At 41.1% G+C, this 23903-nt stretch overlaps 2 protein-coding genes across 6 annotated transcripts; one reads left to right on the top strand and one right to left on the bottom strand.

The window, feature by feature from the left end:
* The first annotated feature begins 1919 nt into the window (after nucleotides 1-1919).
* LOC105022483 (Golgi reassembly-stacking protein 2) lies at nucleotides 1920-6323 on the top strand. Of its 2 annotated transcripts, none has more exons than XM_010890941.3 (10): nucleotides 1920-2089; nucleotides 2520-2600; nucleotides 2734-2937; nucleotides 3083-3169; nucleotides 3275-3405; nucleotides 3492-3624; nucleotides 3731-3848; nucleotides 3954-4040; nucleotides 4150-4266; nucleotides 5594-6323. In XM_010890941.3, exons 1-10 carry the CDS (start codon nucleotides 2027-2029, stop codon nucleotides 5875-5877), a joined length of 1305 nt encoding a protein of 434 aa, XP_010889243.1. In that variant the 5' UTR covers nucleotides 1920-2026; the 3' UTR covers nucleotides 5878-6323. The 2 variants fall into 2 exon arrangements, with proteins under 2 accessions (XP_010889243.1, XP_010889242.1); XM_010890940.3 differs by having other exon boundaries at nucleotides 3251-3405.
* A 1057-nt stretch (nucleotides 6324-7380) lies between these two features.
* tlk1a (tousled-like kinase 1a) lies at nucleotides 7381-23903 on the bottom strand. 4 transcript variants are annotated; one of them, XM_010890943.5, is made up of 23 exons: nucleotides 23735-23903; nucleotides 23458-23585; nucleotides 18359-18480; nucleotides 18129-18200; nucleotides 16807-16845; nucleotides 16514-16589; nucleotides 16367-16410; nucleotides 16012-16107; nucleotides 15308-15394; nucleotides 13631-13723; nucleotides 13263-13373; nucleotides 13013-13149; nucleotides 12591-12779; nucleotides 12404-12470; nucleotides 11934-12031; nucleotides 11524-11605; nucleotides 11352-11443; nucleotides 11040-11129; nucleotides 10775-10944; nucleotides 10538-10673; nucleotides 10339-10450; nucleotides 10137-10244; nucleotides 7381-8446 (listed from the first exon to the last, which is right to left on the bottom strand). In XM_010890943.5, the coding sequence occupies exons 2-23, from the start codon at nucleotides 23579-23581 to the stop codon at nucleotides 8276-8278; spliced, it is 2316 nt and encodes a 771-aa protein (XP_010889245.1). In that variant the 5' UTR covers nucleotides 23582-23585; nucleotides 23735-23903; the 3' UTR covers nucleotides 7381-8275. The 4 variants fall into 4 exon arrangements, with proteins under 4 accessions (XP_010889245.1, XP_010889244.1, XP_010889246.1 ...); XM_010890942.5 differs by having other exon boundaries at nucleotides 23458-23588; nucleotides 23735-23902; XM_010890944.4 differs by lacking the exon at nucleotides 23735-23903 and adding an exon at nucleotides 18562-18638 and having other exon boundaries at nucleotides 23458-23554.

Raw genomic sequence — 23903 nt, 5'->3', positions numbered from 1 at the left:
TAATTTAGGCACATGGCCAATCCATTGAAGGCATCAGGCATGTCAATTAACTCAATTGGGTGAAACTCCCAGCATCATGGAAATAACTTTAATGGCGCTGGCACAAACTCTATAATGGCACGGATACACAGATAAGACCTCATTCCATTTCTAGAATAATCTATCATCTAATTTAAGAATGTTAGAAAAATTCATAGGGTTCACTTGACATGCATCTTCATGATGATCCCCCAAGCACATCCGATCTTGTCATAGAACAGTTTTCTTCAGTGACCTTAAAAAAAACTTACAATAAGGACATATTTAATGAAATAATTGCCCGCGTATCTGAATGACCATTTACAGACGCTAGTTATCAGAAAATTAACATGGTGGTTCTCAATTCCGCAGTTATGAACAGGGCATACTTTCATACAAAATGTATTTTAGTGGACATTCGTCCTTCTTGCTTCTTCTCTAGGAGAACGGAGAAAGGACCAATGTGAAGCAGCCTTCAAAAGAAAGGTAAATAGCGCCCCTTATCGACTTACTTAGCTGAGAACCTAGCCTTACTGTGTTCTATTTTTTAGCTGTTCATAACAAGCTTTTTTGTTTCTTTAAATAATTTTATATATATATATATGGGAGCGGAAATGAACCGAGTTTTAGTTATTTTCATACATTCGAATTTTTTTAATGATGGAATAAACCTTCCCTGCCACTAACCGGAAGTGAAGCAGTGTGATCAATCTTCATTAGCGTCATGGAGAGGCTTCACGCAGGCATCATGAGAAATTCAGCAGCAACAATGAGGTTTCCGGTTTTCGTATTTTGCCTTCAAAATAGAGGTCATGAAATATATATTTTTTAGCAGTTTTGTAGAGTGTATTGCAAAAAATATATTTTAATTCAATATCAATATACGAAACAAATGAACAAACAAGAGAAAATTTAAGAAAAACACTATTTCAATAATACTTTACATAAGGTAAAACATATTATAATGTGGAGCATATTGAGAAATTATTAAAGATTAAAATTATTGTAAGATTAAGATTATTATAAGCAATTATAAGCAATCCTTTTTTTTAATGAATTCATTCTTGTAAATTTTCTCATTGGTTTTTGAAGGTCACTGTGTCCTAAATCCAGAAATACTATGTTTTCCACCCCTTCCTCCATCCCCAATGCAATACACTATAAAATACTTTACTTTGGTATACATATTGCCTCAGAGCTCAAAAATTATTCTACATTCAACATGAATGCATCATAGCAAATACTTGTAAGAGCACAACAATTGGTGATGTTTTGTAAATGTCATAATACCTGTGAAGTTAAAAGATCATAGGATAGCCATATCAATAGGCATTAAAAAAAATCATACTCCAAGTTAAAATAGTATAGTTCTTAAACATGTATGATAATTAACTTAATTCTTCACCCACCACAGAAGCATCAGGCATTACATTTTGGTTTACTTGCAAAGGGTGTGGACGCTATTCTGAAATATTAATGTTACCATCATTTTGGCAATTTCAAAGCTCAAATAGATGGAAGTAATGGTTCCTATATATCCTATATGGTGATGAGGCAGAGTAAAAAGCCAGCAACAATTATATAGTGACCCATTATTTATCAGTAGATTTTGATTCAACACACTCTCTTGAATGTTTTGTACAATATATTCACTCTATTCCATATTCAGTGATTTGTAAAGGTTACATTTTTTACCTTGGGTCATCTTTTATGGCATTGTCTGTTAAATATGAACAACTATTAATTTGATAATTTGATAATGTTTAGAGAGGCATATTGTCTTAAACAATTAGTTCAATTTATGCCATTTCTCTACTTCTAGCTTGGCTACTTTTATTCTGAAATATTCCCTTTTTTTGTGATTCGGAAGTGTTTTTTAACTGTTGCTAACAAGACATCGCCACTATTAGCATCATCCCGGAACCGGAGGAAAATATTTCCTTGACACTGACTAGTCAGCTAATCATCGCACGAATTAATTTGAAAAATATCCAGGGTTTGAGGAGACATGGGGGGAGCACAGAGCATCGAGATACCTGGTGGAGGATCCGAAGGTTATCACGTCCTCAGAGTATGGATCTTTGCTAGCATATATGGTCATCATGCTAAATCACCAGCTGTAACGTTACAGTACTAGCTACGTGGTTCGCTTGCTAGCTTATACTGTAGCACGGGAACAGAACACAGAAATTATTTTCAAAAGTGAATGCTGCAGCTTGTCAATTACTATTTTATGGGCTTCCTATATGTAATTTACCACAGATTTGTCATTCAGAAAACCACCTGTGTGTTGTTTCACCAATTAAACAAATAGGAGGAAGCCAGTTAGCCACGCATGAAACTGGATCATCAGTTTTCTTGAGCAACCGGTTTGTCATTGTGCAGTAGCGGGGTGGGGTGTCATTTCAGAACACACGTTCGTTACATCGGTGTGTTTGCATTTAATGTGTGAGTTGTCGTAAAAGTTTACAAGTCAATATGAATAACACGTTTATATGCAGGTACAGGAAAATTCCCCAGGTCACCTTGCAGGATTGGAACCATTCTTTGACTTTATTATTTCCATCAGTGGCACAAGATTGGTAAGCTTTCCTCACGTCGTTCTTCGATCCCATGCAACTCAAAGATTTCAAATTCAGGGTTACAAAAAAAGCCCATAACGTTATTTGCAGGTGATGCATGTTAACACAAACTAATGTCATATTTTTCTTTCAGGACAAAGACAATGACACATTAAAGGACTTGCTGAAGGTGAATGTGGAGAAACCCATCAAGATGCTGGTATACAGCAGCAAGACACTGGAATTGAGGGAGACAACAGTCACTCCCAGCAACATGTGGGGAGGGCAGGGGCTTCTGGGAGTCAGCATCAGATTCTGCAGCTTTGAAGGAGCCAATGAGAATGTGTGGCATGTTTTGGTGAGCAAATCACAATATCATTTAGAGCTGCAGTCATTGTTGAAAAAATAAATAAACTGGAGATGTCTGTCATGTGTAATGTGATGACTTTGTGCAGCCCTAGTGCATTTATTGACAATACTGGTCTTCTATTGGTTGTCCTCAGGAAGTGGAGCCAAATTCCCCCGCAGCACTGGCTGGTTTGAGGCCATACACGGACTACATCATAGGTGCAGACACTGTCATGAACGAGGTATGTGGAATGTCTGTCTTTAGTGTCAGTTGCGTTTCCCCTATATTAGACTGTTGATGATGATGATGATGAGAGACATAGTGTTTTGAGTTTTTTCCCCAACAGTCTGAAGATCTCTTCTCCCTAATTGAAACGCATGATGGGAAAGGGCTGAAGTTGTATGTGTATAACACTGACACAGACAACTGTCACGAAGTGGTCATCACTCCAAACTCTGAATGGGGTGGAGAGGGCAGGTATGGCGCTGATACTGGTTGGTAATTAATTCAGCTGACATGTCTATTGGCTGCCGTATGGCACAATAACTCTCTCTGCCCCTCAGTCTAGGTTGTGGGATTGGTTATGGCTACCTGCACAGGATACCCACTCAGGCATTTGAAGAGGGGAAGAAATTCAGTTTCCCTGGACAGATTCCAAGTGAACCAGTTTTGCCACTCAAGGACGGTTTCACTGAGGTTAGATGTTTGCTGCTTTTTTTCAATTCCAGTCCCAGTGCCTGCCAGCCACATGACAATATTGCTTAAAATCAGGTGTTGATCCCAGTTGTAATTTGTTCTACAGGTTCAACTCTCTGCTGTCAGTACATCACCTGCAGTGCCTTCTACTGGGTTGGAACAAGTTCTCTCTGACCTGTCAATCAGCTCAGCTCCTCCCACTGTCCCAAGCAATCTACAAACAGGTATGCGGATCACTACTTTATATTTCATGCCTGCTCATTATTGACATATCATCATGAGATGTGATACTGTATTATTACAATGGACTGTTTGTGTCTCTGTCCAAGGAGTACCTACTGTGCCACTTTTGCCTAGCCAAGTCAGTCCCAAACTTAACACGTTACCTCCAGTCATTCCTGCTGTCACGTTACCAGGTCAGTTTTTTAGACAAGGGTTTTATGTTTCTAACAATATTATGCGGCCTGTAAAATGTAATGCGTATAATTTGTGTGTATATATAATGATGTTGATATTTCTTTACAGGTCTACCGTCGATACCTGAAGGCATGCCTCCTCTTCCCAACCTGGCCAATTTTAATTTCCCTTTACCGGACTTTAACACTGTATCGTTACCAGGTATTGGAGGGATGCCACCAACAGGTGATGTTCATGTTTAAAATATTCTTCTAAGTTACGATTCCAGTCTAACGGATGTTTATTTTGCTTGCAATCTCACAACAAATGTCTTTCAAAATAGATGTACAAACTATATTACCCCTTGGGGGCAGTATATACCCGCAAAAAGGGCATATCATTATTGGCATGTTGGAGAAATGAAGCAAATTTGAAGCACTATTGCTGTTCCATGAAATTGAAAAGTTATTTGAGGAGACTGGACATGATTAGCAAAAGTCTGAACTTTAGATCACAACCGATTGCCATTTTGTAGAAAAAGGCGGGGCTAAATAATACATTATTCATATTATTTAGTTCCCATTATTAGTTTGGACCAGATGAATGATCGTTATGGATGTTACACCCTCTATTTTGAATGTTAAAGAGTCTATAATGGGCATGAGTTAAAGTGGCACTGTGTACAATCCTGCCTCTAAACAATAAGATGACTTGTCTCCTCTTTGTCCTCCCTTACCGAATGAGACCTGCATAGTACTAGTACATAGTACTAGCAAGTCCTTGCTGGTTTAGGGTGGGAAGGAGAGAACTGCAAGTTTCTAAAGCAGGGATCATCAACTTTTACCCTAAGATGGCTGGAGCCTGCTGGTTTTCTGTTTTACCTCATTGTTATTTGGACCCACAAGGTGTCTCAGGTCAAATAAGTCCCTGATTAGAGGGTTGTAATGAAAATATGGTGTGGAGCTGGCTTCGAGGCCCAGAGTTGATCATCCCTGGTCTAAAGAAAGTATAAAGAGTACAAGATCTTCCTATTAGACAGTGACCTCAATTTCAGGATTTAAATCCCATTTGAAAACCAGTTTCTATTCAAGATGGCAGTCCATAAACGCAGCCTGACAGATCTCACCGATCAGGAAACATTCTGCATGGATGAAAGGTCCAGTAGCGTTATCCCTGCATGAGGAGGGTGCAGTTCATTTTGACACTGATAGTTTGGGAGAAATCTATTTTAAAAATGTTTCATTTTGGTTGATTCTGTTGAATCGTTAATAAAGTACAATATAGTTTACATGTTGGAACATTACAATATAGCCAATTTTAATTATCTTAATGAAGGTGCTGATCATTTTGGAGGTGACTGCATTTATTTGTATTTCAGCATACAATTTCACAAATGTTTTATTAATTCAACAATTTCAATTAATCATAAATTCTAAATGTTACAAAATGTCACAAACATATGTAAATTTAGAAGCTCTTTTTTTGATGCTCAGGTTGACCATCACATGGAATCACTCTGTCCTATTGTCACTCTGTCCCCATATTGCTGAAACTTTCCACTTTTGTCTCTCAGGTTTTCCTCCGTTGGCGCCTCTTCCTCCCCTGAACCTGTCCTTGCTGAACTCCCATCTGCCCCTGGTCCCAGGGGTCACTTTGCCTCCATCTGATTTCACTCTTCCACCTGTCTCCACAAACGTCAAGGTCTCTTATGAGCAGCAGACACCCGCCCTGCTCTTGAATGCAAACTCCTCCTCCAGCACCCCAGTGGTCGGTGGTACATTGACAGAAAGACTTCTCCCAACACCATTGTCCTCCTTCGAACCAACAAAATCACCCGTGGCCTCAGAGACTTCCTAGCGGAGAACTGTTTACCGATGAGCTCTACTGAATTTAAAACTCTACAAGGAATAACCTGAGAACGCTCACTGTTGTACCGCAGAAACCACAGCTGCATCTCTCATTCTCCAACCGCTTCCAGAAGTGTGTCCATGCACACTTCCTATCCTGGATTTAAGGACACTGGATGGGATGAGTCATTGTTATGGTCTGTTACTAGAGACGTTTCCACCTTTTATATCCACGATTGGGTGTCAGTGCGCACTTTGAGAGCAGCGTGGAGAATCGGGATGCAGCTATGGATCTTGAATTAACTTTGAGGGCCCTCGGATGGATGGATGGGTGGTCAGAAGTGTGGTAATTGTTGTGAGAGAATGCAGTATCGATTTACTAAAAGATGCCTTTTTTATTTTTGTTGTACAGTAATGTACTAACACTGAATATGAATTAAATGGTCTGTAATTCAACCCAAACCTCCCTTTCCTGATTAAATGGATGCATTTTTCATGTCTGCCGTGTTCTGCACTCATATTTCTGTTTCAGTTCTGTAGCCTTTGTTGGGTGTAGAAGTCAAGCTGCTTTACTTATGAACACCACGGAGTGGGAGTGTAGAACCCCAATGAAGTATAACCAAATGTGGTGGATGAATTGAGTTCAACAGGCAGTTATGATATAAAATAATCTGAGGCCAGACCCCATTGCACAAAGTGGGCTAATATCCCCGTTTTCCCAGTACTGTGTGTGTGTTTGTACGGAGTGTGAGATACAGTACAAAATAGACGTTATTTAGACACATCCTGACTTAAATAACACGGGCACTTGTTTCCTTAGTGTAGCACAAATCCAACCATGTTACCAGGATCAGCCAATCAAGTCCCAGCCGATTGACATTAAAACAGATGCCTTTGATAGGAATGTGCATGCTAGAATGCGTTTACATCCAGGTGAGTCCTATATCCCTTATGAGTCGGATTTCATTTCTTCCCTTTGAATACCTGAACAGATTCTATTACAATGGAATTGTTTGTGCACTAAATTACCAAGTTAGTCAAATTATATATACACACACACACACACACACACTTTTACACCCTTTCTACAGAAGTACAGGAATTTATTAAATTTAGCAATAGCGGATGTTTTCCAAAATAAACTTTCTTTGGAGTATTTGGGTACATGGTTTCACAGTTGAAGAAAAAAAGAATACAGGAAAATGGACTAGATTTCCAGCATACAGCAGCTAGCCTAGATGTGGGGCCAGTAAACTAATATTTACTGGAATAAAACCCTGACCAGACAAATCATGCAAGACCAGTAACTCCAGGTGAATGAGATACGCAAACTAACATGTCAAATTCACACAGGCATATAATACAAACAGCATGTATGAAACTGGCCAAATAAAGTCATCCACATTACAGGACTACCCAGAATGGAGTAAAAGTACCAACTACATCCAGTAAATTAAACCCAAGAAAGCTCTTACCACCACCATCTCCAAAATAAGTCACACCTTACATGCTGTGATTTCCTGGTATTTATTATCATCATGGTTGTCATCATTTATTCTTTTTACAGAACTGTACAATTTTTACCCAAAGTGGATAATACAGCCCTTTAAAAAGTAAGAGCAACATCAAAAGCAGCAAAATGAACACTCCAGGAAATAAAATGTACAAGGGAAATTGTTAAACCTGTACAGAATGGTACAACTGCAATTCAAAATCTGAAAATCATCTTCTGTACAGCAAATATACATTTACTTTCTAGAAGGAAATATTTTAATCTTCCTGCATAAGATTCTGTACATTGCCATTTGTCTACATTTGGTTATTTTGTGCATTCAACATTAGTATGCTGCCTGGGCCTACACTACATGCCCCTCGTATGCTAAAATTACATTCTCATGGCTAATTGTACAACTCAAATTAAAACCTAACACTATCTGAAAAACAAAAAAAACAAAACAAAAAAAACCACTGCCAAATTGATGGTGAAATCATTGTAGGCCTACTAAACTATGTCCACTCCTTAAGGAAACTCCTAGCAGGTCCATAACTTGCACCCTGGCAGGACCATGTTAATTCTTCTAAACAACAGGCTGCCAAGCATCGCTTAGGCCCGTAAGGCCCCGCCAGCAGACCACTCAAGTCCAGTCACATTTCTTCAAGGTACTTAGTCTGTAGCAGTGCTCTATTCAACCTTTGCAAGGTCATTTACTTAGAAGGTTCTTTAAACATCCTTTCATGAATTAGTCTTTAGTAAACACCTATATGGAACCCAGCACAGGCTAGGGCGAAGGATGAACTCCACACAATCCAGTCTGTATGGTCCATTTCCAACGGACCTCCTTGTGTCCTGCCATAGTGCTGGGTAACAGGCAGCTCTGCTCCCATGTCTGTCCGCTCAGGGCCAGCCCTCAGTATGAGATGATGCTGGAGGAGGCAGGACCTGATCCACTGGCACCCACCTGGAGGTTCCCTGAGGAACTTGACCTCCTCATGTGAGGGAGAAGGTAGGATTCCCTCCCCAGCTGGTGAACATCAAATCGGTCCTCCTTCCTGTACGCCAGACAGCGCCTTATAAAGGTCTTGTGGGGGAAAAGGAGAGGTCACTCACAACACTGAACTAGGTGTTCAGAAATGACACACTGGGGTAGTGCTGTGTCGATACAACGATTTAATGTAGAATACAGATTTTTTTCTCCACAATATTTTATCGATACGCTGATCTCTAAAATCAATATCTTGACTGCACAGAGGTGTGCTCTCACACCAGGGCATGTTGACCAACTACTGTTTTTGAACAACAATCTTGACACTCAGAAGTAATGAATATGTATTGTTTGCCGGAACACGTAAGCGGAGCCGGCCTTGAAGAGCCACCAGCCAGAGTAGTGGGTAGAGACGCGGACTACGAAGCAACAGGTCCCACTTTCGACTCCAGTCAACGTCAAAACACTTTATGCCTTAGGATTTGTTCAGGACCAACATTTTGCTGGTTAAAACATTACGTAGCTATGTTATAGGACGCCTAAAATAACAGTTCTGGTAGATATTAGGATTTGTTCAGGATAGACAAACACTTTGTCGGCTACACGATTCTCTCGTCTTTTCAGCTGACGAAAAAGTCAGTTATTGTCACCTATATTGATAGATACTGTATCAATGTCATTCACAAACGGCTAATAAGCTGTTAAAATGACCAGTTGCAAATGCCATGCAGTTCATAGATGCAATTTGTAGTGGAGGTAAACTTAATAAGAAACATATGATTTAAGACAATGCTTAATGGTGTCTAGCAAAATATTACTGGCTAATAAGCTTTTAAAATGGCCAGTGGGAAGTGTCATACAGTTCATAGATACTATTTGTGGTGGAGGTAAACTTAATAAGAAACGTTACTCAGCGTAACACAATACTTAATGGCGTCTAGCGACATATACAAACGTGGCGTGATATTCATACGTGACAAAATTATCTAACGTTGAAATGCTGTACCAGCTGTCAGCAGATGAATAGCTCCGTGGTGTAGTGGTTACAGAGACGGCCTCTTACGTGGGGAGACCCGGGATCGAAGCCAGGAAGGGCGCCGGCTGAACTAGGATCGCCTGGTTTCTGTTTTTTTCAGTATCTAGTCATATTGTGGTTTTGAATTATTCACTAAATAATTATAATACAGAATTTAAAGTTGATCTATGCAGCAATTTAGCACAGCTTAAGTTTCCAAAATTACACACTGCCGCCTTTAAGTAATTTTAATTTCTTTTATTTATTAAAATAATTATATGAAGTTGCTTGAGATTCTTCTAAGAATGTACTTTTCAGAATTGTACACTGCTAAAGTCTTTGTGTTGGCTGGAAACTGTCCAGAAGGCCAATCCTTAATATTCAATTTAGAAGTTCCAAGTCATTTCAAATTGATTGGTTCTTTTTTTATTACGGGTTGCTATAGCCTATTATTACTTGAGGTTTTCTTTAGCAGTTCAGAAGGTATTGTGATTTAGCTGTGATATCATGATGTACTGAATCGTAACGTGTATCGTAACGCAAGGTACCTGCCAATTCCCACCCCTACATTGGCGCAAGATGCTCAGTTTGACAGTGCCGGAGAAGAAAGGACTCCAAAGGAACTGTAACACCTCTGAAGTCGAATGTTACTGTTCATAGCAGAAGACCAATGCAATATACAGGCAATGGTTTATCACTTTAAAACCCCAAACCTCTAAACAGACAATTGCATGTCAGATTGTAATATTCAGAGTCAGAATTCCCCCTCACCTTTGCTTCATTACTGGCTACAGGTTTAACAGGAAACTGAACTTCAGTTGCTTTCAGTATGGTATTCTCCTGAAGGATATCCTGCTGAGACTGATTGTGGCCAAACGGCTGAAAGGCAAATAAGGTCACATGTTGACTTGACAACACAATCGTCAATAAAACCCAATACAGATTATACCCTCCTTAAAAAAAGAAAAAGTACCTTTCGTCCATACAAACACTGGAAAAAGATGACACCCACAGACCACACGTCCACCTTGTTGGAGATCTTTGGAGGTTCTTTGCCAACAACAAAACACTCAGGAGGTAAGTACCTTTAACAAACACAAACCAAAGGATTACTCTCCATACGGCAGACATCCAAACACCTGCAGGTCCTACGATAACGTGCGAATCATTACCAGTAGGTCCCTGCTCCTTGTGACGTCAGATCCATGCCATCTGCACCATAGCTGTCGTCATCCATGATTTTTGACAAGCCGAAGTCTGTGATTTTGATTTCCCCACAAGCGGTTCCATCCACAAGCAGGATGTTACCTTGACATTTCAACAGAACAAATTAAACACGCAGCATCAGGAGACACAGGATCTCTTAACAGACCCAGAAAGTATCCAAATGGTCCTCCCCATGCGCGTACCTGGCTTGAGGTCATAGTGGATGATGGGGGGCTTGATATCATTCAGATACCGCAGAGCATTCACAATCTGCATGACGATGGAGCGGGCCTCCTTCTCAGACATTAGCTTGTGCTGCTTCAAGTAGAAGTCCAGGTCATTGCCTTCACAGTACTCCAACACTGTGCAAAACCTGGTCGCAAGGAACAAACCCGTAAACGGCAGGGATGAGTGGGCGCTATGAGCAAAATACAGAAATGTTCCGTAGGTTAAAAGGGGGCGACGTACGTGTCTGTGTCCAGGGAGAAGTAGTCGTACAACTTGACAATCCTGGGGTGGTCTAGCTGCTTGTGGATTCTGTACTCTCGACAGGCGTGTCTGCAACCCAGGTGAACACAGTTACCACGGGCAACCAAAGGAATAACTCAAAAGGCAGGAAAGGCACACAGGGGTGGATGTATGACTGTCATTCTACTCCATGAGCCTAATATCTGGGTTGTCTTGTCAGTCAAACCCAAAGCCAGTGTAGCCAAGTCAACAACACTAGCTGACATTTGAACAGAGCAGGCTTGTGTGACTATTATTTAATGCCCAACATACTTGTGATAGTTCTCCTTCTTCTCCTCCCTCCAGTTCTTGTTGAGCTGGTGAATTTTCACAGCAGCATACCGTTGCTCAATCAAGTCAAATGCCTACAACAGAGCAATAGGAACGTTCTGACAGGTCGGTTCAAACTAAGTCATTTGAATAAACAGATGTTATATAAACCCACCTTGTAAACTTCACTAAATCCTCCTCTTCCCAGAAGATGTAAGAGTAGATACCGGTCGTTCAAAGTTGGATGGTCTTTGAATCTTTAGGAAGCAGAAGGTCAATCTCATTAATCCAGTCCATGATAAGACCCCAGCCAACTTAAAACTACAAATCCCCATGAAGCCGTAAAGGTTTTGAAGATTGCCCTTGCTACGGAAATGTGGGTCACTGAATGTCAGTCGAGTGGCAGCATGGAAAATAATCTGACATTCAGAAAGCCTCAGAACGTGCTGTGACAAGGCCCACAACATGGCCCCTCGCTGCCCCCCCACCCCCCCAGTGGCTTACAGGACCAATCCTTATGATTATCATCAGGAGACCCCCCCCACCCCACGCCTCATCGGCAGAACGACGCCACACCAGACTCACTGTGAACTGTCCTCGTTATTTATTCTCTTAAGTTCCCGAATGTGAAGGTTCCGCACTCTCTCCAGACGCTCGAGCTCTGCCTGGATTTCAGCTTCTTCCTATAAATGATTCATGGACACACAGAGGAACATCAGACGGCTGTCTACAAGGAGAAGGGTGATCATCAAAACCTGCAGCGACTCCTCGACTCTCAGCTCAAATATGAAATATTAACTGTTGACTTGGTAGCGAGTTTGTCTAGGGTAGTCCTTATTCACCAGGAACACGTCAAACAATGCAATTAACAATAGGTGGCCTGGGAAGACGTCTTCTAGGTGTGGAACAGTGGAACAATTCATGTTTTTTTTTTATCAGAGAACGGGGTCAGGACGTCTAATCTCATTCAACTGACTGGACGAACAATGCGACCCATTCAACCAATAAAAGGTCATCCTGTGGTGACTGGAGCTGCCTGGGCGGGCCACACCCACCTTTTTGAGATGTCCCAGTCGCAGTTTGAAGATCTCCTCCTGCTCGTGATACTCAGCTAGAGTCAACCTGGCAGGAGTGAACCGTGACAGTGAGAAACGAGCGGCATCAGAGAGGCGCCCACTTGGTCATAGGTATTCAGTGTCTTGGGGGACACAGCCACATGTATGGGAGGCCTGGGGTACTCACAGCTGAGGCAGGCTGGGCTTGAGAAAGGGGTCGTTCTCGGCTCCGTTCACTGCCTTGGATTTGCGTTGCTTTGGCTCAGAGTTTGTGGTTGGTGCTTGGGAGCTGTTGGAGGACGGGGGTTTCCTCTTGGCTAGGAGTTTTCTCTGCCTCTCGATTTCCTCCCTTTGTTGGTTTATCCACTCCTGCTGTCTGCAGATAGACATGCACTGCGCAATCAATATCATTTCAGCTAAGCTTGCCTTTATTCCAATTGGATAAGGCTTGGAAGGACAGGAAAAGAAAACACAGCAAGGACAAATTCTACAAATATCTATTCGATATCCAAACTGACTCTGTCCAAAGAGAACGACGTTTAGCTTGGTCGCCTTATCACAGCGGAGGGAGTTCAATTGACAGTTTTGCCCCGGGGACAAGATACTCACTTGACTAGGTTTTGGAAGGCAAAGCCATCTGTCCACTGCTCTGTGAAAGAGGCTCCATGTCGCACAGTGGTGAAGTGGCCTAACCGCAGCCTGTCCTGCATACTCTTCTCCCTGCACGCTTGCTTCTCCTGGGTGCTCTAAGATAACATGTGCGCAACCAATTACATTACTGGCACGCAACAGCAGAGTGCTCATAGTAAAAACATAGAAAATGCTTCAGACGTTCTGCTTTCAATAAAAAGGGGAGTACCTTTTCGATAAGCAGCTTCTTGCTCATGGTGATGCATTTATTTAAGCGCTCTTTGTACTTTTCAAGTAATTTCTGTTGTTCGTCTATCTGTCTCCGGAGATCACAGTTGGCCTGGAAGAAACAAATGGCATTCTATATCAACCAGTCCTATAAACACATTTGATTGTAGAAATTAAAAAAAGCTTTCCAAGCATGCCAGTAGTGTTGAAACACAGTCTTGTGTTAACATTTTCATATTGACTTCTAGGCTAATGTGCAGAATGGCCCGTTTTAATTGACTTGTTTGCACCAGAAATACATCAGTGCCACTTCAGAACCCTCTGTAGATGTGCAGTGTGTGGCCACTAGACATACTGTATGTATCTTACTCTAAGCAAATCATCTATTCTGCCTTCTTTTTTCTCAAGGTCCAGGTTCTTGTTACTTTCAAGGGCGGCCAACTTGAGGCCCGTCAGGTCAGTCTGCAATCGAAAACAAAGCATTTGTTAAGAATTTGCTTTAAATCAACTTTACTCATGTTGAAAGCCCTCAGCCATTTTGCTTCCTCTATTAACTCAACAGAACTCCCAGAGCAGAAGCAGGGTGATGGCGCTGAATCATGCTCTCACTGAGCACCAGCACAGCGTGTGGTGGTCCATAGAAACACAATGAATAGAACAGGCGCCCTCATTCACATTAATGATGGCATAGTGGGTGGACTGATGGCAACTGCAAGTGTACCTAGCGGTCTAAAGTAGGAACTATAATCAAAGTCCAGAAATATAAAAGGTGAAGACAGACTAATATTCCAAAACAATCCTCCACTATTTAACAAGAGACCTGCTTCTGCACTACAAATAACAGAGTGAACGGTAGCGTCAAACTGTTACCTCTGTGTAAAATAACACCGGTCGTAACAAGTACTAGTTAATTCATGAAACGTAGCGTAACGGCTTTGTCATCCCATCAATTTACAAATTAACATTTAAATGTATTACTTTGATAAGAGCAAGGGTATCTATCACGTTCTAAAATGAACACTGCCACACATGGGTAGATTCAGATAAAATCATTATTTCACCAGACAGTCTGGCAGGTGGTCTCACAGGGCTCTGTAAGTGCAAGCATTAACTTAACAAAACATGGTCTAAATTCAAGTACATGCAACTTCTGATTTATAACACACCGAACCTATGAGGTTAAAAGTCAGAAATGAAGCCCATTGGAAAAGGCATTTCACAAACATACATTGGGGTTATACACTGGATATTTAATATTTTACCTGTACCATTAATGACAGTTTCACTAGACAGCGTTTGACACATTTGGTGACTTTCAATTCATTGCCACAAAAATGTACACAAAGATAAAAAGCAGTGGTTCAAGCATGCAACAACCTTCAAATTCTGACATTTACAGTCAAGTAACAAGGATGTCCATTCAGACATGGTAAGTATTATCATAGGACCTCTGATTTACCCCAAAGAGAATAGGTTACTTCCAGCAGGAATTACTCTACCAGTAAATTAATATTTTATTACTTGATATACCCCAGGAAAACCAGTCTGGAACAATGTGCTTTAGTTTAACAAAATTATGTAACCCTGTAGCAAAATTGGTCACAGCCATTTTATTAGCAAGTTTGAGCCATAATATAGACAAACCACTGCATTAACAATTACCTGGATGATGGCCAGAAATAGTAGCACAGCATAACTTTACCATTACAGCAAAACCTCGGCACTCAAATAATTTAGGTAAAAAAAATAAAATAATGAAAGTCACAAAAATGTAAGAATATACCACACCTCTTACTGGGGCAGGTAATGAGTAGCTGATGGATGTTATAATCTATATGCCACCAAGGCTAGTGGACCAAAACATTAAAGGTCCCAGTGTCATGATCAGGCAGCAACTGCATGTCAATTGGGGAATCATTTTAGGATTTAGCTATATGGATAGATAGTACTTCCCCGCCAAAAATACACATACTTGATCTAAATGGGAATTTTCAGACTTGGAACATTACAGATGATGATTTGTATATAATGACAAGCCATTCTCACCTGCACACATTTGATTGCTAACTGCTTTGGATGCATCACATGGTCCCCAAAAGACAGACTCGTAGGTGATGAGCTGTTTTGCCTAATCTAAAAAAACAAAAGACAATTGTTAAATGTATTGTAATGTCTGTAATTCTTTAAAACTACACCACATTTCTATTAAGTTGTCTTGTCATGAAATCTTTGTCCTGTTAAAATAAAATAATGTAATGGAATATTTTTCATGCGAAATCATGCTGGAAATGTTCCATGTAAATATGGACATACCACAGAACAATCGTAGCAGTTTATTAGGCAACACTCAAATTAAATCAATTATGGTGAACTAAACAAGGTGGTCAAAGTGCACATGCATGAGCTGGATGTTCCTTCGCAATAATTATTGACCTGTCATTTGATAAAACAAAATCGTGCTCAAAACCAGAGTGGCCATTTTGGTAGATGAGAACCTATATGAGAAATCTACTCATGTGCACTAGGCTGTTACACACCGCTGCCTCATATCTGCAGTATGTAGGGAGGATTTAGGGTCATTTCTTTATGGGGATTTTGGAATGATGGCGCAAATCGGTCTCCAGTCGGATGGAACCTAGAAACTGATGTTTTAGATACATCTTTCTGACTTGAACATGACTGCTTGAATATTCATGTCCCAAAAGCCAACCAGTGATTAAATGAACTTAAGTGGGTATGGGGCTACTTACAGTGGACCCCTGTGCAGAGTGGGAATGTGAGTTCTGTGGTGAACGGATCACAGGGGGGGGACCTCTCACAGGACTGGACCCGTTCCCTCCCTGAAACTGTGGGGAAACAGAGGCTGTCAGTGTGACTGACATCATCGGCTGCCACTTGGCAACAACAAGGGCACAGAAAGCCTCCTTTATGTCCCGTTCTGTTTATTTCAGAGCTGGCAGACCGGTGTGAAATGGATCACATCACGGCTTCATTGATACCTAGGTTGAACATCAAACACAGCGCTTTCGGCACACAGGGACTGCTGCTCAGTCATGTTAGCAGTATTATTTACCTACTAATCCAAAAAAAAAAAGAGCAACTCACATCAAAGTAATCACTAATCTTGGGTCCTCGCACAATAGACTTTCCTGTGAAAGAAAATATAATTAGCACGGACCTTAGATTATGGCCATCCTAAAGCAATTACAGTAAGTACACAGAGCATAACAGAATTAGCATGAGGAAACTTACCTTGGCTGCTCTCTGACTGGGTTTCCGGTTTCCTTTTTCTTCCTCTGGACGATTCCGAGTGTTTCTTCTCAGGAGTCTGTAAAAGAAACAGTTAAACCGCCATCATGAAGAAGGTTGTACAAGTAGTTCTTTCATCAAGAATTTAATTACTGCTGCATGAAAAAAAGTGAACAACATAAAATGCCAAGTCTACAACCTGTTAAGCAGTTCCTGGATGTAGATGAACTGGCTGCCTACTGTCAAAAAACAAAGGCAAATATTGCATAGTATTCTAAATACAATATAGTACCTACCGAGTATGCGGGAGAACTCCCCCTTTTCACATCTGAGCTCTGCAGACAGACAAGGCAAAAGGCAGTAGGGGTGAGGAGAAGGAGTTCAACAACAAAATTCATGACTAATGGTGTTTATAATTAGCCGGTTTGGACAGAGATTCATTATGAAGAAAAGCCTTTTGTGGTGGTAACGCAAGAACTTGAATAATTCAGAGAGGATGCTCAACTATGACCAATCCAGCCCCTATTGGAAATGTCAGGCCACAGGCTCTGACCGTAGGTAACCAACCTGTGGCACATAAACCAACTACACTTTAGTATCTGAGATTCAAATATCCATCAGCTAAAACCAGATCAATTTGAAGAGAGCTATGATCAACAATTCAAATGAACCCACCTCCAGTAAGACAACATACTGCAAGGACAGGGATCATTTCTAGCACAGAAACCGCAAAAACAAGAACCAAAACCAAGTCTAAAAAGGGTAGACTATTTCACCAGGGCAGAGGGATCCTGTTCCAATGGGTCCCAGAACCGGGATAGAGCCTTGTGGAGGGAATCTGCTGACAGCTGGTCTGACGGAGTGTGTCACCAGCGCATCATTAGGGAGTGTGTGACATATGTGGCGGCATCGGTGAGAGAGACATCTGTGCAGATTCAGCGGCAGAACCCAGAGGAGGTTCGCTCACGGGCCTCCGTCGCTGACTTATTATACCAGCCAATGAGCTAGACGAGGGGAATGGGGTGGGAGGTGGCTGATGCACACTCACACTGTGGAAGTTGGGGCTTCTTTAGTGAATTCCGCTGTTGATTTCCAATGCCTCACACGAACACACTGCACCACTGCTGTCCCTCCACGTCGGAGGCCATGTGCGTTTTACCTTCATTAGCATTAAACTCGGCTGCCAGAAACTGGAGGGAAGGCTCAGACGCGGTAACGCGAGAATGACGGAGATGATGCCAGCGATCAGTCCACCCTAGTAGGGCGCCTGGACCAGATCGTGTTTGTACAGAGAGGTGAGAGCACATGACATGACGTGTCACCAGAAGGGAGTATAATTACTGCAAGATTCACGCACATCTTGTTTTCTCTCTCTCCATCTTAGGTCGTGTTCACCGGGGGCGCGGATAAAAGCCCTTTCCTTTCGGTTAGGAACCAATCGTCCCCAACTGACATCCAATCAAAACACAGGTCTAATCCAGAACAGTGGATGGAATGTCAAAGACTAAAAAATAAATAGAGAAACCACCAGTCATAGGCTCTGAAAACAATGGCGCTTGTATATTTACAGAGGCACTATATTGAACAAGTTTCTAAGTTCGTAAAAACACAAACGTACCTCTGACTCTTTGTCACTGGATGACCCCAGGCTTCCAAAACTCTGATTTGAACATTCATTGTTTGTCAAGCCCTGAAATCAAAACGGTTAATCAGCAACGTATTTAAAAAATAAACGACAAAAGTGTACTTTCGACTAACATCCAATTAGTTGAAATCATTCAGCAAAGTCTTTCCTGCATTAACCGGAAAGTGTTTGGGGATTCAGTTGTTTGGGGCACACCGACTCACTTTGGTTCCCCCACTAGTACTTCCAGTGCTGCCCCCGGTGCTACCCCCGACCCCGCCCATGAAGCGAGCCTCCAGCAGCTCCTGTCTCCGGGGGTCCAAGCTGTGAAGCTCCTCCATGGTGCCTGGAAGAGAGGAGCAGCAACTCAGAACTGGTAGACAATCATTTAAACCTACTTAATGCCTTCTCCTCCTTACACACTCACATTCCTGTCTCCGTTTCCTCCTGGCACAAAGTCTTAACTGCAAAGTAATATCATCACTGACTCGGAAGCCTGAAGACCTGCAGAATAAGCCTGAGAATTAGTCCTGAGGGACACCCCCATCCTCTACAGCTGCAGGGATCTGTTAAAACAAGGCATTAGCACAGAGCTATATTTGTTAACTAAATTAAGTAAGATAATGTTCAACCGATGAACATTTTTCCCGTATCACACACAAAAAGAAACGGCAGAAAGCAATTTCCTGAATGTTTCATGTGCTACATTTCTGGTAACTTAAAAAAAGTAAAATCAATCTGAAAGGGGTCATTTCAAGATGCTAGAACAGTCCACTGGTCCGTAGCAAACAAAATGATTAGGACTAATAAACAGAACTACTACTATTTTTTTTATTTACCTGGACCGCTTGTGGAGTTTATTGGCCCTTGTTGAAAAAAAGGGGGGGATTCAGTTCATACTTTATATTTCCTAACTAAATATGTAAATCATACCACTGTAAAATAAACTTCCAGCGTAAGCATCTGCACAGGGGAGAAGGCCACCCACCCCCAAGACATCCTAACATGTAGGTCGACGTCACTTTGTCTATGCAGAGACACAGCTGCACATTCTGCACAGGAAACCCTGTTTGGCTGCTAGGCTACAACCTAAACATTTTGACCCTGTTCATTTTCTCCGTCTCACCCAAGCCCAAGGGCCTCTGGGAGACAGCTCGCCTGAGAGAATTCCCAAGGCTCCATCGGCAGAGGCCTACTTACCGACATGGCCTTCAACTAACAAGACCTCCATTTTGAATCCACAAAGGGCTGGGAGGTCTCATAACACCTGCTCAGTCAGCACATCCTATTGCTGCTGCACAACTTCCACTGTCAGAAACACAGACTTAATGTCCGTCATCTTACCAAACGCAACGTCAAAAGTCTACCTCTCACTTTAAACTGGCACACCAATACTGACATACGTCTGGCGAATTCCGCTCAAATATCCAGAGAAAGTTGAAGACCGGGCAGAGGAAACACCCGAATAAAAGCCAAAGCCCTAGACTCCTTTTCCAGACATCAATGATTTCCTTCAGGGCAGTGTATCCAGTACCAGCTTAGTGCAAGCCCTTCTACACTGGCCAGTAGGGCCCACAGTGGTTTCCCAATAGTGTGTCGTTTACAGCACCCGCAGACAAGATGACAGCTCCTCCACCTTGTCCAACATGAGTTTGGAGAACAATGCAGGCCTGTCTCTACAACAATTCCCACAAGTGGAGAGGGCCTAAAGACACCTGGGGCTGGCTGTTGCACTTGGCTTTGACATGAAGATCACCAAAGCATCAGAACTGAAACAGAGGGGGGGAAATAAACATGCATATCAAATTCTCATCTGGCTGTTACCCCTAAAGAAATAAACAGTAGTTATATCAACCCAGTAATTAGACTATATTTTCTGTTGAGAAAATAACATTGAACAATCCAAAATTATAACAGTTAATGATCCCTGTACATTTACCATTCATTAATGCTACAGCCTTTGGGCTACCAGTGACATAGGAATTGTCATTTGTTCCATATACCGTTTTCACATCAAGAAACAAGAACAATCTGGCTACTGGCTCATCTCATTCCAAGAGGAACAAACCCCTCCTGCTTTGAACATTTGGGTTTCTTCTTCTTGCCAGCCATCGTCTTATTTACAGGGCTAGGGTATAGACTAGATAGCACCAACAAAATCAAGTAAAAAGGGACGATAAACAATCAACCACTCCAGGGCATAAAATAGGAATAAGCCCCCCTGCCAAAAAAAGGAGAAAAAAAAGAAAGAGTAGGCTATAGGTTACCATTTAAAAGAAGAAAAGTGACAGCCATACAGACAGCACCCTGGAGACAAAAGATCAAGTACCACAGCAGATTTCATGGTACTCAGGATTGATACTATATTAGCTCATTTGTGAAGAAAAGGTGAAATCAATGTTGGGCTCTAGGGAGTTCGTGTATAAACTATTGACAGGGAAAAATCTATTCAGCTTCATATTAGGATGTTATTTTTAAGGATATAATATAGCTTGTTCGCCATCTTTTAAAATAGGGAGCCAATTTGTTTTTAGCACTTCAGCATTTCCATGAGCAATCAAAACCTGTTACTTTTCATGGCTCTGTTCCATCTAACACATACGTGACCAAAAGTGTTGGAACTTCAAATTGCAAAATAAAAAACACAGCATATCAAGTATGTAACACATATAGATTAATCTCAGCCTCAGCAATAAGTCAGTCCATGAATACGTCACAGATCGTAACGTAAGAAAATATATGACATGCTTTGAGGAATAGTTGCAATCTTTAACCATTGTGTACCTACTACATAGCAATTGTGGCCATAAAGGTGGGGGGGGGGAGAAATGTGACAAAAATAATAAATCTTGACCGCTCAACTAACAGCTCATCGATCAAACCACTGAAAATACAATCCACCCAACATAAATGACTATATAATTCAATAATGTATCAAAGTAGTTTATTTTTTAAGCAAATGTCTGTACATATTGGTTATTAGTGCACAGCTTGGGCCTCAAAAGTAGCTAGAATATGTATTCATATTCATATAGGTTGCATACATTACATGTGTAAGCAATGACTAATGTTGAAGAGATGAGTTAAATACAATTTTTGTTGTTAATAAAAATTGGCAGAATAGCCAAACATGATCAAATTAAACTAGGATGGGAAAACGATACATCGTTCAGGCCTACATTCACAACGTGACAGTAATGTGTGGTGAAGTGTCGTAATGTTATGGCTTGCCAACAGATATTTTCGTGCAACAAGTAGTAACTTGAGAAATGTCATAACTTTGATGTAACCAGTATGACGTAGCAGTGTAAATAGCCTAATACTTGACCTTATGACAATGTATCATTATCACATATTGCCTAATGGTTTTAGGGTTTAAATGAATAAAACAGGCAGACACTTTAGAACCCTTCTCAAACTGCTCATAACCAGCCTGTCACCAATACCAGATTCATTCTCCAGATATGGAAACCTCATCCTAATGGTCTGAAATACCAGGCTAGAATGAATTAGTCACAACAGGCATTTGTTTTTGCTCTCTTGTATCTGCAAATGTCCTAACACAAACCATCCTTAAATAGAAGCCACCTGGTACTTGTACGATGACAACAAAAGCACAAAGGTGTGTATACAGCCATCAATAGTAGGTTAACTGTCATTTAAATACTGATATGCTTTAACACAGTTAAATGAGTCAATCACTCAAATTGTGATTTTCAACACGAAAATCTTGCGGTCAGTGTTATTGATCTACAAGTGTTATTTTCATGTGAAATGCCAGGAAAGCAAGAAGAGTAAGCATTCTTATTGGCAAGAAGGAACGATTTCCTTGACATTCGGCATAAATAAGTCTACAATACATTCTAAGCCAAGAAATGCAAGCCCCTGCACAAGCAAGTGGTTGAACCCTTAGAATGCTGTGGATGTCATTTTAGCTCCATGCTGTGCAACATAGTGTCCACCTGTTTATGACAGACACTTGGACAGTCATTTAAAAACAGTTTGTCACATGACTAGACCTACAGCTTAAATATGGAAAAAAATAAGTGGCAGAGTTAATTTGGCATTAGCTCATACAATGCATTCTTTAATTTCATAGTGAAAACAATTATTTTTTATGTAATTTAGTATCGGTTTTCTTCACAGTACTCTGTTACACTTATCGGGTCCATACCCTCCATCTCGGCAAGGGCTAAGAAACACATCTAGCTTTTAAGAGGATGACAGTCACAATGTCTAGAAATCAACTGACAGAACACATTGATTTGATTTATTACCTTAAGGGGCGAATAATGATACCAACAATGTAGGCAAAGATTAAGAAGTTCTCAGAGAAAACGTCTCAATATTTTGGCTAAAAGTAATAAGCTGCCCAATTACATTATGAACACCGTCCTGACCACCAAAAATATAATTGAATGTACAAGCTTGTGCTGTCATTAGTAGAGTGATAACGTAAGTTTATTGGCATTTCTTAATCAAAGAGTGCAATAAAATGATTATTTCAACCAGACAGTTTCTGAATCTCATAAACAATACTGCAAAGTGGATTTTCATGGCACATTGTACATATCTTGCTGGTTACTGAAATACAAAAAGCTGTCATCCTGACTTAATTCCAAAAAAGGCAAGGAGACACCACCGTTGCATTAACTTGATAGTTATTGATGTGGGGTAAACAATGGTGTATTTTATGCAGCCCTCAGAATTCCGTGAAAATCTAGCAATAATGAATGCATAGGTCCTCCCATGTCATAGCCCGACCCTGTTTTAATCAGACATCTTAGCTTGCTGGCTAGCAAATACAACATTCAACAACGGATAAAGCAATAGCTAGCTAACTTCCAAGTTAGCTGTAATGGTCGGTACTGTAGCTAAGTTAGCCGGTAGAGACAGCCAACCTTAGCTAGGCTCATATAGTAACTGGATAGCAAATGATGTATTAGAAACTTACTAACCAACTAACTTGTCGCTTAATCCACTTTAGTATGTTAATACGTTGTTCGCATAGGCATATCACGAGCAAATGGCGAAAATATTACTAGTTTACAGTAATGTGGCTATCGTTTACAAGCTAGTTAGTTAGCTAGCATCATGCCATTTCTCATGGACATTTGCAGTCAGACACCATCAGCCAACGTTAGCCAGTTATAGCAATGTAGTGGCTAGGTAGCACCACAGTAGCTAACAGGCTGCTGCCCACCACCATGACATCGGTGTAACTCAGTAGCAATTAATTTAAAGACGATTCTTTTCACGTATCACAAAACGACTCACAAAACATGTAGCTATCACGTTTGTTTACAATATTATTATACAGTACCTTCCTTGGACTTCAGCACTGCCGTGATATGTTGCTGAGAAAGCAACCCCTGTGTTGGGGACGTGGAGAGCTGGGACCAAGATGGCGTCCCCTCCAAACTTCCACTGTTACTTTGGACACTCATCAAGCTACTTTTTGAAACGACAAAGCAAACAAACACCACTGTCAATGGCAGTGAAATCCAGTGATGTTCGAAACCTGCCAATGTTTACACAAACGTCCATCTGCCATCGGTAACCTCAAATAACGTTCGAATATAACATTTTTGGGCACAAACCTCACACCTCTGCAGTGCGTCTTGAAGTGCACTGTCCTGGTTTGTCTGTGACTGAATGAATGAATGTGTCCCAATCCCAAATGGACCTTACAGTATACCCTATGCACTTGCAGAGATCAGAAATTAATTTTATAGTATAAGCAAATACAAAAATGTGAAACTTCTACAT

Source organism: Esox lucius, chromosome 16, assembly GCF_011004845.1.
Source record: "Esox lucius isolate fEsoLuc1 chromosome 16, fEsoLuc1.pri, whole genome shotgun sequence".
Classification (NCBI taxonomy): Eukaryota; Metazoa; Chordata; class Actinopteri; order Esociformes; family Esocidae; genus Esox; species Esox lucius.
The sequence above is the reverse complement of the archived record's forward strand: the minus strand, read 5'-3'. Positions and strand labels throughout refer to the sequence as shown.

Coding starts and splice junctions, on each gene's coding strand:
- tlk1a (XM_010890943.5), bottom strand. CDS start 23,581: ATGAGTGTCCAAAGTAACAGTGGAAGTTTGGAGGGGACGCCATCTTGG. Junction 16,108..16,366: donor AGATTAGTGATTACTTTGAT/GTGAGTTGCTCT, acceptor GTTTCCCCACAG/TTTCAGGGAGGGAACGGGTC. Junction 13,724..15,307: donor TAGCAATCAAATGTGTGCAG/GTGAGAATGGCT, acceptor TTTCGATTGCAG/ACTGACCTGACGGGCCTCAA.
- LOC105022483 (XM_010890940.3), top strand. CDS start 2,027: ATGGGGGGAGCACAGAGCATCGAGATACCTGGTGGAGGATCCGAAGGT. Junction 3,170..3,250: donor CAGACACTGTCATGAACGAG/GTATGTGGAATG, acceptor TGAGAGACATAG/TGTTTTGAGTTTTTTCCCCA. Junction 4,041..4,149: donor TCCTGCTGTCACGTTACCAG/GTCAGTTTTTTA, acceptor ATTTCTTTACAG/GTCTACCGTCGATACCTGAA.